The 16067-nt window shown below is 41.5% G+C and overlaps 1 protein-coding gene across 1 annotated transcript in view; it reads left to right on the forward strand.

The window, feature by feature from the left end:
* Positions 1–16067, forward strand: part of Trim24 (tripartite motif containing 24) — a 109187-nt gene that overhangs the window by 82969 nt on the left and 10151 nt on the right. Inside the window, 6 exon segments of the mRNA XM_052173455.1 lie at positions 3635–3752; positions 5799–6067; positions 9181–9354; positions 11551–11724; positions 13181–13316; positions 15890–15962. Of these exon segments, the coding sequence (XP_052029415.1) occupies positions 3635–3752; positions 5799–6067; positions 9181–9354; positions 11551–11724; positions 13181–13316; positions 15890–15962 (944 nt within the window).

A 16067-nucleotide genomic window follows, 5' to 3' on the forward strand; every position in this document is an offset into this window, starting at 1 on the left:
TTTCAGCCAACTGAAAGGTTCAGTAGACTGAGCCCAGTGTGTGACTGTGCATAGACACAGGCCTTGAGAAACCATAGTTAGTGTGGACAGTGGACTGCTCAGAACTTTCTGTGCCTCCCCATGGAGTGGCTAAGTTGCCCTGCTCTATAAATGAGCTTCATAATGGGCACCCAATAACCAAATATCTGTGCTTAGCATCAGGCTGGCCCTGGGAACATGTCAGACCAAACTGTCTGGAATAAACTAGCTTTGCTGTGTATTCCACACTGCACTGTACTGGTGAGTGGGTCATCTGAGAATCATTCAACTAACATTGGTCTCAAACCAGTCCCACTGTTGACCTAATGAACAACACAAAAGAAGGAAGAGGTAAATAAGCCAGGCTAGAAGTCTCTTTCTAAGATAGCCCTGAAATATAGGAGAATGTGAGTTGGGCATAGATAGTATCTCCCCTTGCCTGTATAATCACTACACTAGGAACAACTCTTTACGATTTTTTTGGTATCTGCTCATTGGTTTGGATATATTTATTATGTTCTCTTTTTTTTCTCTTTTGTAATAAAATCCTTTTGTTCTTGAACTTTCTTAAATTATTGCCTTTTTCCTTATTTTTCTCCTTTCTTTTGAATATTCTCTTGTTAATTTATGTTCTTAATCTCTCTGTGTGTGTGTGTGTGTGTGTGCGCGCGCGCACGCATATATTTGTATGCCTGCAGAAGCCAGAAGACATCAGAGCTTCTGGAACCAGAGTGGTTGGTAATTGTGAGCTACTAGTTGTGATCCAAACTCAGCAAAAGCACCAAGTGCACTTAACTGCTGAGCCATTCCTTCAGGCCCTTCTTTATATTAATAACAATAATACTTTTGTGACATATATGCTTGCTACCTGAGGTCAGAAGAAGGTTCAGATCCCTGGAACTACAGTCATGGGCGTTTGTGAGCCGTATGAATGCTGGGAACTTGACCTGGGTCTCTGCAAGAGTAAGCAAGAGCTGTGGCCTGCTGCGCCATTCGCTAGACCCTCTCTGTTTCTGTTTTCAGTAATTAAAAGATTTTCGAATAGGGCTCCGTATTGCCTTTATTTCCGCTCTCCCAGCTCTTACCATGTCCCCACTCCCTCTCGAATTCATGACTATTTATTTTATTATTGTTGTTACACACACACCAATTTAAAAAAACCCACCTCCTGAGTCCATTTAGTGTTGCTCATATGTAAATGTCTTTAGGGCTAACTATTTTGGAATGGATAATCTATTGGGAGCTTAGCCTTGATGAAAACTGATACTCTTTCTTGGCAGCCATTGATTGCCTGTAACTCATCTAGAGGTGGGACTTTGTGAAATTTCCTCCATCCATATTGGCATGTCAACCGTTATTGCCATTGTACAAGTCTTACATGGGTAACTATGTTCTTCCTGGTGCTACTTCTCTGTCATGTCTAGAAGAAACTGTCTAACAGCGGGCATATTCACAGTTGGCCAGGTTCATAGTACCAGCTGTGACTTCCCTCCTATTGAGCAGGCCTTAAGTCCAAATAGACAACTGACTTAAGTGTCATGGTTGCACCTTTGGATATCTTGATAGGTCCGTTGTGGCTCATTGACTTTACAGCTAAGTAGCTATTGGTTACTTTTTCACGTGGCAGCTTGTGTAGTATTCAGGGAGGAGATTTCCAGGTTAATTCAACCTCTAATCCTATGTTCAAATTGTGTAATGTCTTCAGCAAGGGCAGTAGATTATGTTGTTTGGGGAATTTCCTGGGAAAACCATTATCATCCCACTAAACACATTAGAAGAATAGTGGTGCTGGTGATGGTGGTGGAGGGGTGTGTGTGTGTGCGCGCGCGCGCGCGCGTGTGTGTGTGTGTGTGTGTGTGTAAAGCCATCACCAATCTCAGAGAATTCACAGTTGGGCAGTGCCCAGGAAATTCAACTCCTTTGAAGTTGTTTGTTAAAGGAAGGGAATATGAAAGCAAACAAACCAGAGAAACGTCACCTGAAGTTAGCTATTTGAGGTGAGGTCAGTTGCTTTATTAGTTCCATTAAGTTGAGACAGAAAGATTAGGGTGAGCTGTTTTGCTTTGTGTGGAGGAAAGGTTGCTAGGAAGAAAGAGTACTTGGATTTGTATAGATGAAGGAAGAGTTGGGAATTATGCTTGCAGTGACTGGCGTGCGTCTGAGGATTGTCAGGGGAAGAATAAAGTGAGGTGGAAGGACAAGAAAAATCCTCAGAGCAGCATTGAGAGGAGCTGCGCTTGGACTGCCGGTGCTTCCACACCGGAGCAAGCTCAAAGCCCCAGCATCTAGTTGGAAATTGACGAAGGAAGGCGTAGGTACTGGAGGCTGTAGCACAGAGGACAGTCTAGAGTGTGAGGTAGATAGCATGGGTTTCTAACATGGCTGTTTGTAAGGACCCACAATGAGAAGTAGTGAGAATCAGCCAGTTCCTGGTCAGAGAGTCACGGCAGGACCTTATTCACTTCAGTATTCGCTCCAGTATCTTACTTCCCTAAGTCTAGAATCTGATTATTTGAAAAAATTAAGGTAATAAGGGGCTGGGGATGTATCAGTAGTTAGAGCACTGGCAGTTATTATGGAAGACATGGGTTCAAATTTCAGTCCTGTTGTGGCAACTACAGCTGCCTCTAACTTTAGTTCCAGTGGATCCAATCCATCCCCTGGGGCACCAGGCATGAAAGTGATGCGCAGATACATGCAGGCAAGATGGCCATACACCTAAGATAAAATAGTAAGTCTCAACGACAGCGGGAGAAGAGGGGAGGGGAGAGGAAGAGGAGGAGGAGAAGGAAAGAGAAAGAACAGAAAAAGGTGCATGGAAAAGAAGTTGATATTTTTGTAAAGTGTTGTTAATTTTAAATATTGGTTTTGTTTGCCGCTCTAGTTGGTGGAGTGAACTCGGGAGATTGGGGCCTAAAATTCATGTGAACCAAAGTCTCGTGCATAGAGAACATCACCCATAGCGCCAGACAGCTTATACACTGAGGGACAGGAATCGCACGAGTAGGATGTTGAAGCACGAGGACAAGCACTTATGACAAAAACATGGTTTTCCATAGAGGCCCATGAGTGACAACAACTGAAGTAACTCACTCCTGTCCGCCATACCTGGGAGGAGCATGGGCACACCTCCCAAGAACAAAGCAGTGTTTTGAAGAAACTGAGGTCACAAGGTCTAGTTTTGTGTTCGTGGAGTTTTCTCACAAGTACTCAAAATTCTCACAGGACTCTGTTTTTAGACCGTGTTCTGACAGTTTTAACTTGCCAGTTTATGATACTTTTTAGTTCAATAAGCAATAGTACAGCTGAGTGACATCACAAAATTGTAACGAATTTGAGTAAAAAATGTGGGTGAACATTTCCTGTTTGTTTGTTTGTTTGTTTACTCATCTGCTTACCCAGTAGTAGTCTTGACTATGTAGGACCAGGCTCAGCTCAGGGGCTGTTCCCGACTCTGCCTCAGCAGTTCTGCCTTGTATGGCTTAGATGACCAGTTTTTTAACATAAGTGAGATTCTTTGCACACGTAACAGAAACTATTTTAGGCATTCACTAAGCTTACAATACATTATTTGCATTAGAAATATACTAATGTTTTTCTCTCTGCTTCCTTCTAGATTACGTACAGGTTACGGCACCTTCTTCGTGCAAGGTGTGATGCTTCTCCTGTGACCAACAACACCATCCAGTTTCACTGTGATCCTAGTTTCTGGGCTCAAAATATTATCAACTTGGGTAGGCCATTGTATACATTTTCCCTACATGACTGTTTTGGTCATGACATGTTACTGAATATAGCATTCCCATTCATTATCTTGTTTTACAGTCACATGTATATCATTAATATATGCATATGGTAACGTAGATGCATGAATATATAACACTTCTTTTGAGATAATGTGAAAATACATCCGCTTTCTAGGGTACCTAAGTTAAGGATCTAAGAGCCCTCCTTCTCCCCATAGAATCCTGTTTGTGCTTGCATTTTTGTTTTTTAATATTTTTGTTTTTTAATGTACATGAGAATTTTGCTTCAGTGTATGTATGTGCGCCATGTATATGCAATGCCTACAGAGTCAAGACTAGGGCACCAGATCCTATTTAATTACCGAGGGTTGTGAGCTGCCATGTGAGTGCTGGGAATGGAAGAGCAGCCAGTGCTCTTAACCACTGAGCAATCTCTCCAACCCCAGAAATCCTATTTGTATTACCTCTGTCTGTATCAGAATGTATTTCTTCTTGACTGTATGTGACATGTGGGCTTTGATATTTAGGGTGTTGGGGGGGAGGTACTGTGGATCATAGCTGCATACATACTTTACCGTTAACACACATTACTCATGTCAGTTTGGTTTTTGATATTCAGAATGTTTTCTAGAGAAATACTACTTCCCTTGCTGCTGGTGAACAGCCTTTGTGTTTATGTGTTTGTTATGTGCATCAGTGTTCTGCTGCCTATGGAGTACAGAAAAGGGCATTTGATCCCTGGAGCTGAGTTACAGAGTGGTGTAACCTTCCTAACAGAGGGACTGGAAACTGAACTTGTCTTCCAGAAGATGAGCAAGTGCTCTTAGCTACTCAGCTATTTTTCTAGCCTCAAGTTACGTCCTTTTCAGTGGGAATAGAGTAGGATAAGACAAGAAAACTCTCATGTGGTTTGCTTTTTATAATCAATCTCTTACTTTGCAAGCAGTAGCTTTGCACTTGAGCACTGTGTCACCGTGTCGGAAAGCTGACAACAGTTTTAAAAAACATTGCTCAAGTCCCTAGGGGCTCAAGTGCTTTATCTTACTGATAGAAGATTTTTCTTTTTCCTTACTTCATCATTACCCTCCCCATTTGTTTTGGGTTTTAGATCTTTTTCTTATCCTGGTCAGGTTATAAATTGTGTGACTGTACAGAATGGGGTACAGGAAGAGGGAATGTGTCTGTGAGTAGTTGAAGGATACAGAGAAGTGCTCCCTCCGTCTTAAATATCAGGTCTCATCGAGTCAGAGAACAGCATCTTGGCAACATTGGGAAGTAGATAATCTTTGAGAGCAGTACAGTCAAAAGTAACCACTCAGCTTTCTTGTTGTGCTTCTAAATGTGTGAAAATATTCTTTTTGCTCTTAAAGTTTCTCACGGAAATGCTGGAAACAAGAGCTCAAAAGTTCCCTAGACATTTCCCAATGGCCAGTTTTATCTTTGGCATCTTAGATGCCCGGATGTCTTTAGAGTCATCTGTATGGTTGCTCTTCACCCTCAAGACTGTGTGAGAGAAGAAAACAGCTGGAGAAGGAAGGAGCCAGTGCTTTCAGCCCAGCGTACAGTGGGAAAGGGAGACGTAGGCTAGGCTTAAGAGTGCCATCCGTCAAAGGAAGAACAAAAATAGTCATGAGAGTCTAGGTGATAGACACACACACACACACACACACAAGCCAGTGTGAGACATATATGTAGCCATTTGCTTATCAAAATATATAACTAGAACTAGAATCAAATACTTTGATCCACCTTACTTAAAAAAAATTAGATATACAAAGCATGGGCTGGAAGATGGCCATTCTTGAAAGTCTTATTATTTTTAAATGAATTAGAATTCTTAGAATTTTTTATAAGGTAAGTTTTTATAGAATATAAATAAGTAAAAACCTCATTGAGAATACTCCAGTTTTAATAGTTTATAGGATCCTGTGTCCAAAATTCCTTGGCAATTAAAGTTCAACTTAGTAGCTATATAATATGTGATATTTCACCAGTTACGAAACATTTTTATCTTGTTCTCTTCTCTCTAATTAGGTTCTTTAGTAATCGAGGATAAAGAGAGCCAGCCACAAATGCCTAAGCAGAATCCTGTCGTGGAACAGAGTTCACAGCCACCAGGTGGTTTACCTTCCAACCAGTTATCCAAGTTCCCAACACAGATCAGCCTAGCTCAGTTACGACTCCAGCATATGCAGCAACAGGTAATGGCTCAGAGGCAACAGGTGCAACGGAGGCCAGCACCTGTGGGTTTACCAAACCCTAGAATGCAGGGGCCCATCCAGCAGCCTTCCATCTCTCATCAGGTAAATTTGGAAGCAGGCCTGTCCTAACTTAGATAACTGTAGAGTAATTGTGTTGAGCAGCTTACAGTAACCCACACCGCCCTTCATTTACATATTAAAAATTGACTGTATTAAAGGACCCTTGATCTAACATGTAGTTTTTAGCTCACCTCCAAACTGATTTAATGATTTCTTTGCTGTATCTACTGTCAAACCTCCATGCACTTTCATTATTTCTGGCAAGGAATAAGTGTTCTGTTCCCAAATGACTTATGCCTCTGGTCGACGTTAACTGTGTGTCTCGTTAGGTCTTATATAGGTGCATCAAGTTGAGCAATATCTTAAGAATCTCTTTAGAGGCAGTATTTAGAAAACCACACTTTATTCTAGAAACTAGGACAGTATTCAATAGAGAAAGTCATGCAGTCATTAGAAGTCTGTCTTTTCAGCCTTTTTCATTGTTCCTGAGCAAATCTATACACTATTCCTATTCTTATTAGGTATGTGGTATTCTGGCATTTTTCATTCCTTCGATTGATTTATTTATTTTGACATGTGTTTGCAGTGTGTGGTGATCAAGTGTCCGTGTGCATGTTCTCATGTGTACAGGTGAGCATGCACACATCCCATGTGCAGGCCAGAGGTTGACATCAGTGTCTTCCCTAATTGCCATCCACTTACTGAGGCCGGTGTGAGCAAGCCTTAGCCACTGAAGCATCGCTCCTGTCCCTCCAGGCAGCCTTTAGTTCTATGTACCTTTAGTTAACCCAATTATGTTCCAGTTAGATAAGACGTATCAAATGAATAAAGGCTTGCTGTAGAGTTGCCTCAGTCTCTTTCACAGAACTTACAACTTCAGTTAATTTTATCTTTTGGGACAAAAGGGTTAGTAATGATTTTATAAATGACACAAATGAGCTGAAGTTTCATAAAAGTCGAGTACATGGGACGAAACTGTGCTAAGAAGTCTCATTACACTTAAGAACAAAACTTAGCTCAAATTGTCTTGGCAACAAAAGCAAAAAGGAAACGGGACTAATACCGAGATGACTGACTGATAAAAAGGAACCGTTAGTTAGGAGAGACTTCATTTACAGGATGTTACCAACACCAGGATATATCATGCGGTTCTTTATGAAGAAAAAGCATCTAAATGGCATCGTCTTTTTAATACCAATTTAATAAAACACGAAATAGCTTTTAAAGAATTCTTGAACACTAATTGAGAGTTACAAACTACATCATGCCTTCATTGTTATTTGCCCATTTTATAGTGTTTGGGACACGGCCCAGACCCCTGCACTTGCAAAAAAAGCACATGAACTACACTAGTTTTGAACTGGGAAAGGAGTGAGTCAGTCACTGAATATGAATTGCCTTTCCATAAGCAGTAACTCAGTAACTGTGTGAAGATTGTATTTACCATGTAAGCAGTGCAGACAGATAGCATGCAAGCGTGCAGCCTGCTTTTTCTACAAGTTGGCTTTTGTTTTCAGTCTATAGCTATAACGTATATAAAATCTCTAGAACTTAATTTCCTAGTCTAGAAGTACTTTTCACAACTTCCCTTGTATGTTATTTTTAAAGCATCAGTCCCCTCTTACTTCTTCTTAAATCTGTTCTGCTGAATATCCATGTCTACTTTTTTCCTGTCAGTTGACCCTCTTCCTATATTTTTCTTTCTTCATTTCCCACCAGCTTCTGTACATGTACCTCTGTGCCCTGCCTTCCAAAAGCAAGTGTCTTTGTGGTTTTGATTATGTGGCGTGTGCAGATCATACTCTCCCTTTGTCCTGTGGACAAGTAACATGAAAATACTGTGCTTGTAAAGTCACTCACATGATAGTTTCACAATTCTTCTCTGAAAATGAACCATGTCACTGGCTTTCTTAAGTGCCAGGTGGCAGCAAAGGTAGACTGCTTTCTTACACGGCAAGTACGGCGAGCAGACTTGAGAGAGGCCGACGCAGTGCTGCACAGTCTGCAGGACACTGACAAATGATCACTGTCCGTGACTTGGTTCTCACAGTACCTGGGCCTGCAGTCTCACCAAGCTCGGTTATTTTCCTCATTTGCTTTCTTTTCATCTTGTAAATCTTGATTGATTACTTTATTTGCACAAAATATCACTGGTTTTGCTATTTATTTTAAGATATCTGGTATTTAATAATATGTGGAGTTTGTCAAAACAGTCTCATGAATTAACCCAACTGTAGCAGTTTAGGAAACAGGGAGAGCACACCTAGGCCATGCTTGCCTGTAAGCTTCTTAAAGGTAGACGGGGTTAGCATTTAGTCCGGTGCCCTAGTGTCAAGTGTCACTTTGTTTTGGTTTTTTGGTGGTTTGGTTTTTTTTGTCTGTTCATTTGTTTGTTTTTTGGTTGAATTATTGTGTTGACCAGTTATCAAAAGGATGAGACTAAGGTGACAGGAATCAATGCCATCTCTGCTCTGCACCTTGTAATTCCAGTCAGTTCAGAAACACTGCACAGATCTTTCAGTGGTTCTGTAATATAGTCTTCACTGAGGAAGAAAGGAAGCAATTAATTTAGAGTAGGAAAATAAATTCCAAAAGTAGGAAGAATTGGGGGAGAGAGGCAGAGCTACCCTCTACAGCTGTGTGTGTAGAGTGTAGCTCTTGGTGTGACCACATGAACCTTACAGCATAAGGATTCATTCTGTGGATGAGGACAGAAGTGCTTCCTTCTTTAGGAAGTCCTGATCATAACCACAGTTATGGTGTCTTGAACAAAGAAGCAACAAGTTCCCAACAATGAACGCAATTTGAGTTGTCAAAAAAACCTGGCATATGAGCTTAGGGTTTGCTAAAACTGCTCAGTTTGAAGACAGCATTGACGGAGGAGATACAGCAGATATGCCTCTCCCCATCCTACACCCAGCCTTCCCCATCCACCAGTGTCAGCCTGCTTTGTCCTGCTCATCCCTCCCTCCTCCTCCTTTCCAGTCCCACTTTCCCCTCCCCCTTTTCTAAGTCACTCCTGGTGCCGCCACCCTGTTGCTTGTCTTAGTGAGTCTGCTGTGGCAGAGCTGTTATCCTTGGGAGTTTTATACAGTAATGATCTGGCCTCTTTAGGAGGCCATTGTTACTGCAATGCTTCTGTTTCTTTTTTCTAGCATCCGCCACCACGCTTAATAAACTTTCAGAACCACAGCCCTAAGCCCAATGGACCAGTTCTTCCTCCTTATCCTCAGCAGCTGAGATATCCACCAAGCCAGAATGTACCTCGGCAGACAATAAAGCCCAACCCCCTGCAGATGGCTTTTTTGGCTCAACAGGCCATTAAACAGGTGTGTACTACCTTTCTCTCCAGGTGCTTCTCTGTACTTCCAGGGCATAGGAACTCACACATAGACAATAGGTGATGAAGGTTGCATGCTTGCATTCCTAAATGAGTAGAAAATACAGAGTATACTTAGAAACAGATCTATGGAGACAGAGGTAAGAAAACATCTCAGTACTTTGTAATCAAGGAGTCCTTGCCTACTCTGTGTGTGTGTGTATAATCAAGAGTTGATTTAACATCTCCAGATTTCATTTAATAATATTTAAAAATTCATACTTGTTTTTCCTTCACCATTATAAGTTTAAATTGTTGCTTGGCATCAAATTCTATTTATTTTCCTAATTTATGACCTTGCCGAGCACATTATTTTTAGATCCCACTCCAGCTATAAAAATATGAGGACCTTGCAGAGCTGTGCTGGGAGTTGTCCTAATGCGTAAAAATCGGTGGCACCTCCACACCTCAGCCTCTCCCCCAGTTACTGGATTGTAAGGGCCAGGTCATTGCCCTCTGCCAGGGACCAGTGCCAAGGAACCAGGGACTCTAGGCTGTGCTGCACACGGGCGCCTCTGCTGGCTCAAGGCCGGGGAACTTTTCTTTGAGCAGCTCAGCATACAGACTTCAAGCTCGGACAGAGAAATGCTCAGATGCTCAGCGGCGTCATCCCATGTGGGCACAAGGCACAAGGCACAAGGCCTCAAGGCCAAATCGGGATTGTTTGCTAAGCTGCATCTCCACAAGAATAGGAAACATCTGCCTGTGGCGTTCCTTGGCAGATGGAAGCATTCCTGCCAGGGGGATAAGCACGAGCTCTATGAAAACATAGCAGGGTAGATAGTGTATGCATGCTGCAGGAAATACTCTTAATTTTTTAATATTTTCTGGACAAAAATCTAAACTTAAACGAATAAATGAACAATTAAACCAGGAGAAACATGATTATATTTTAAACTTTCTGTATAGAATTAGATTTACAGATGTTGTGTACTTTTTTAAAATGTTTATTTATTGTGCTACTGTCTAACATGTAGGGAGGGGCAGTGCTTTGGCCCAGGTGCTGTGTGAGGTTAGAGGAGAGCTGGTAGGAGTCTAGTCTTCCCCATGTGGGTTCCGGGGTCAGGCTGCCAGGCCTCGTGGCAAGTGTTTCTATGTACTGAACATCCCAGTGGCCCCAGAAAGGAGATTTAATGCATAAATGTACCAAATTATGCCATGCTCATGTAATGATGCACTTGTTAGCTAGTAAGAAACTATCATGTTATCTAATTTTTTGTGAGATATGATCTCATTTCTGTGTGTTTTATCTTGTACATAGGTGTGTGTGTGTGTGTGTGTGTGTGTGTGTGTGTGTGTGTTTGTAGGATTTTTTCAGAACACTGTGTTTTAGAATGTCGCTCTACATTGTCATCCATATTTTAATGTTATAATGTTTTGGGGCAGCTTTCTGCTGAATGACCTTGGGATAGCTTCAGTTCTTCCACCCCCAGATTTATTCTGAGTTTTCATTTTTTCAAATATACCAAATATTGAAATAATTTATTTGGAACAGCTTGTTTCTCTTGCCGTAGTACATATTGACCATATGCCTTTTTATCTAACTATCCATCTATACTATAGTATAGATTGAAGCAACCAAAAGCAAAAAGCATGATTGAGTTTTGTGCCCTTCAGTTTACCTAGCCTTATCTTTGTTTGTGTTTATCTTAGCTTAGTTATCTGATGTGAATGAGAAGGCTTTCCTCAATAAGGCTTAATGACTTGTTCATGCAAGAAAAGTAAGAAAGAAGTGTAAACATCTTACTGCCCTAATTTGTGGCTAATTATTTTTAGGCATTTCAGGTAGGGGACAAAAGAAAATGAAGGTTTTCAATTCTCTACCTTTACATCAAAGAAGTTGCTTTTTGTATGCTTATATTTCTTGTACAATTCCCATATATGTGTATATATTTTACAAGAATGTGAGATTGTTTTCTGGTATATGCTAATTACTTTTTGCCAGAAAGAAAACTTACTTGTTTTTTGGTATTATTAATACATATGTATGCACACATATAATATACTTCCTTTTCTCTCTACCCTTGTTCTTTCCATTCAAGTAAATTTCCATTCCAGAAATAGCAGACTGTTTCTTCAGTCTTTGATGTCTGAAAAGAGTGACAATTTACCTTTCTCATTTTTGCTTCCCATCCTGGTACTCCAGTGGCAGATCAGCAGTGGACAGGCCACGCCCACAGCTGCCAGCAGCTCCTCCTCCACTCCCTCCAGTCCCACAATCACAAGCGCTGCAGGCTATGACGGAAAGACTTTTAGTTCACCCATGATTGATCTGAGTGCACCGGTGGGCGGGTCTTACAATCTGCCTTCTCTTCCAGATGTAAGTTTATGTAAAATCTGTACTAATAGCCTCCTCTGAAAATTAGCAGTAAATTTGGGTTTAGTTTAAGGTTGGGTTTATTGGCATATCAGCTATTTCTGAAAGCTTGGTCTTATTCTTTAGAAATAAAATGTGAGTAAAATTAGAAATTATGAATATTTGGACATAGAAAAGAATGTTTTTCTGGGCTCTGATGTTAAAGATGTCTGCAGAGAATGTGTCATAGAATGGAGGCTGGGAAGGAGGGAAGTGGATGGAGGGCTGGGCGGGGCGTTCAGATGAGCGCATTGGGGGGGAGTGAGAGCAAGCGGGGGCGGGGCTCCTGAAGGGTCAGGCCCACAAAGCTGCAGAAGAGGCAGAAGGCCACACCTGCCCGCCTGAGCATGTTAAGAGTCAACCTAAAGGACCTTTAACTTTGCCCAGGGACTGTTAAAAGGCAGAAAATAACAGTGTTCTGTTGCTGGTTTCCCTGTACGGGTGCTGTGCCTGCACGTATGTTGTGCCCCACATGAATGCTCGATGCCTTTGGAGGCCAAAAAAGGGCATCAGACCCTTGGAACTGGAGTTGCAGACAGTTGTGAGCTGCCACAAGTTTTTCAAGTTGAGATCAGTTATATTTCCTAATAATCATATTATTAATCTCACCAGAATCATTTCCGTTTTTATAATGCATATATTTTAAATGGGTAGAGCGTACTTTTTTTCTTGCTTATATCAGACATAGGAAAACTTAAGATAAATTATTTCTATTACATTAAGAAACCCAGTCCTTTATGCACCATCTGAAAATTATTGGCTAAAGTAGTACCTAAGAATATTCAATACAAATGACCTATCGACTTCATGTCCCCTAGCACCCAACACCATAAAAGAGAGAATCCATAGAAAATGAAATTTTTCTTTCTCCCTTTTGTTCTGTATTATTTCATTATGTACAATTTATACCCTGGCTTTAGGGCACAGTTCTCTTATAGAATCCCAATTCAAAAAGGCTACAAAAGCATGAAGGAATTATATATGTTCCTGGGAAACTTGGTGTGTTTAGGCATGACAAAAATTTGTGTTTAAGTTATAAAAACTCTTGTTAAATTTAACTTACAGCACATGGTGTGGTGCATCTGCTGTCAGTATACTTACCGTGGGTAGAATAGCAAGAATAACTTAACCTTTAGTTTCCCGATGGGGGACATCATCTGACAATCCCTCAGTCTGTGTCCCACTTAAGCCCTTAGTCCCAGCACTGCAGAGGCAGAAGCAGAAGCAGGTGGGTTGATGGTAGTTCCAAGGTCAGCCTGCTCAATAAATTGCTTTCCAAGAAAGGGCTGCAAAGAGAAGCCCTGTCTCAGCAAACAGAGGAAGAAGAGATAGTACTTAGGATTGGAGTTTTCTTGTAAATTTACTGTAGTTTTTAGTTTTCAACATTAATTTGCCCTGAAATAATTTCTTCTCTTGGAAGATTGATTGTTCAAGTACTATCATGTTGGACAATATTGCAAGGAAAGACACAAGTGTAGATCACGGCCAGCCGAGACCGCCATCAAACAGAACGGTGCAGTCACCAAATTCATCAGTACCATCTCCAGGCCTCGCAGGTAAAAAGCCACCTTTTAGATTTGTAAATGTTTTCTGGTTTTAATTCATATTTTTATTCATAATAATTAAAAGTAGCTCTCTGCCTCATTTTTGGTGGTGGTGAGGGTTCTGCCTCAGTTTCTAAATGCTAATGATTGCTATACCATGAGGTTTTCTTCTCTGGAGATTTGTGTGTGTGTTTGCACATCTGTGCCATAGCGCCCTTGTGAAGTCAGAAGACTACTTGGAGTGGATTTTTCTCCTTCCACCAAGTGGGTTCCTGGCTTCGAAGCTCAGGTTGTCAGGGGATAAGTGTTTTAACCCACTATGTCTATTTCTCTATTTCACCAACCTAAGTGTTTATACCACGTAAAACTAGAATTCTTCACAAAGAAAAAAAAAACAGTGTTTTTTTTTTAAGTTTCAACAAAATTTATTGGCATTTTAGCAACCAAAGATCAAAGTTTTATCACAATACCAGTAATACATTTAGTTGCCTGTGATATCATCTCTTTCAGAATGTAATTTGTCTAGTGTCAAATTTTATTAGGATACAAAAGAAAAGATAGCTCTTACCTGGGAAAGGCTGTAACACTACAGTTTGGGTGTTCAAACACTACAGTTTGTTTGCTTCTTGGTGTTTAATTGTATTTAATAATATAATTTATTAATGTGTTTAATGTAGGGAGGTAAAGAGATGACCCACTGGGTGAGAGCACTTCTGCTCCTGCAGAGGACCATTCCTCTATTGCCAGCCCCCACATGGTGGCTTACAGCTGCCTGTAACTTCAGTGCCAGCCTACCCAAGCATTGCATGCATGTGATACACTTACATACATGCAGGCAGAACAATCAAATGACATAAAAGGAAATCTTGGTTTTTTGGAGACAGGGTTTCTCTGTGTAGCCCTGGCTGTCCTGGAACTCACTCTGTAGACCAGACTGGCCTCGAACTCAGAAATCTGCCTGCCTCTGCCTCCCAGAGTACTGGGATTAAAGGTGTGCACCACCAGCACCAGGCTGTGCCACCACCACCCGGCTGGAAATCTTGTAAAAAATAATATTCTAATATTATTGCCACAAGAAACACTGGAAACATTACTCCTGGAGACTTGATACAGTAGGTGCTGCCTGTGTGGCATCCTCAGGAGGCATGAGCAGATGCATTCAGATAATATGCTGATGGCAAGCTAAAGCAAGACCTGCATCCGCGTCTAGTCTGGTGAACCTGTGAGCTCACCGTACCCTGCCAGTGTGGCTGCTATCTCAGCAGAGGGGGTCCCCATAGCCATCTGCACAGTTTGCAGGCCCCTCCACCAAAGAGCTCTTCTGTCCCCGCCCTTGCCTTCATAAGTATTCTGACTTTCTGGATCTTAACTTCTTCAGCTCCCTGAATTTTGAAAAAGTTTCATTATGTCATATGTTTCTTCAGCTTCCTGAGTCTTAGGAACCTCTGGAGAAGAGACTGTTTCAGTTCTAACTTAAGTTAGCTGCAGACAGTATCTTCTTGGAATAATGGGAAGGAGAGAACTTTATTAAGTTTTTCATCAATGTTACCAAAAAAAATAAGGTGGTTACAAAATTTCAGTAGAGGTTCCTATTTTAAACATGAACTTGCAATAAAATAAAAGACAAGTACATATGAATAAATTAGGATTGTTCTTGGTGATGAAAGACACATGAATCAATAATCCCTACACCCAATACAGGAATCCAGCAAAATAGACACTCCAGTTGTCAGAAGAGTCTAAACACAATCTGGGTTCTTACTACTCAATTAACCGTGATTTGAATCATGATTATAACAGCGATACAGATGTCAGTGGGACCCTCCTTGTGTACTGTACAGTGTCACTTGGCAAAACACTGCTGAAGGCATCCTAAGGCTGACGTTAATCTCCTATGGACTGATAGATTTCACTTATTATTAATAGTATGTCACCTACTGGTGTGTATGCACATGTACATAAGCGCCACAGCGGGCACATGGAGTTCAGAAAATAGTTTGTGGGAATCTAATCTCTCCCCGCATGTGTGGATCCCGGGGATCTAGCTGAGGTCCTTGGGCTTGGTGGCAAGCAGCTGTCCCTGCAGGCCAGCTCGGCCTGAGCCCAGGTGCGTAGTGGCAGCGGCTCGGAACCTCCTGTTCAGCACCTCACCTCTGAGTCTTAACTCTCACTTTTGCCATGAATTGTCGGTGGAGCCAAGGATGCAGCTCAGGCTGTCAGGCTTGCTGACTGGTACCCGCCCTTAGCCACCCCCCACCCCCTTGACCGACCCCCTTTATATTAGCGCCTTTCTCTTCTGCAGTTTTCACCGGCTCTGCAGCCCTCTACCTATACTGCAAGAAAAACTTGAAAATGTTTTCTTTCTGGAACTTGTGGTTGGGAGATAGCCTATGATGGACAGACTTTCTCCCTGCCCAGAATTCAGTAGTGCCATGACTGTAAACTTTTGGTGTGACAAAATATTAAAGATGTTTTCATAGAGTTTTATTGGATGGTCCTGGTTTTGGTATAATTTAAGTGAACAATTCAACAAATTTAAATGCATAGGTTATTAATTCACCTGTGTTTGTCTATTTCCTTCTCAGGGCCTGTTACTATGACTAGCGTCCATCCCCCAATACGTTCACCTAGTGCCTCCAGTGTTGGAAGCCGAGGAAGGTAAACAGATTTAACCATAGTTACGGGTTTAGTCTTTCCTCGGTATCCATAGAGACTCAGTTCAGGGCCCATCCAAGGGCACCAAAGCCTGCAAGGGGCTCAGCT

This window comes from Apodemus sylvaticus, chromosome 2 (genome assembly GCF_947179515.1).
Source record: "Apodemus sylvaticus chromosome 2, mApoSyl1.1, whole genome shotgun sequence".
Taxonomy (NCBI): Eukaryota; Metazoa; Chordata; class Mammalia; order Rodentia; family Muridae; genus Apodemus; species Apodemus sylvaticus.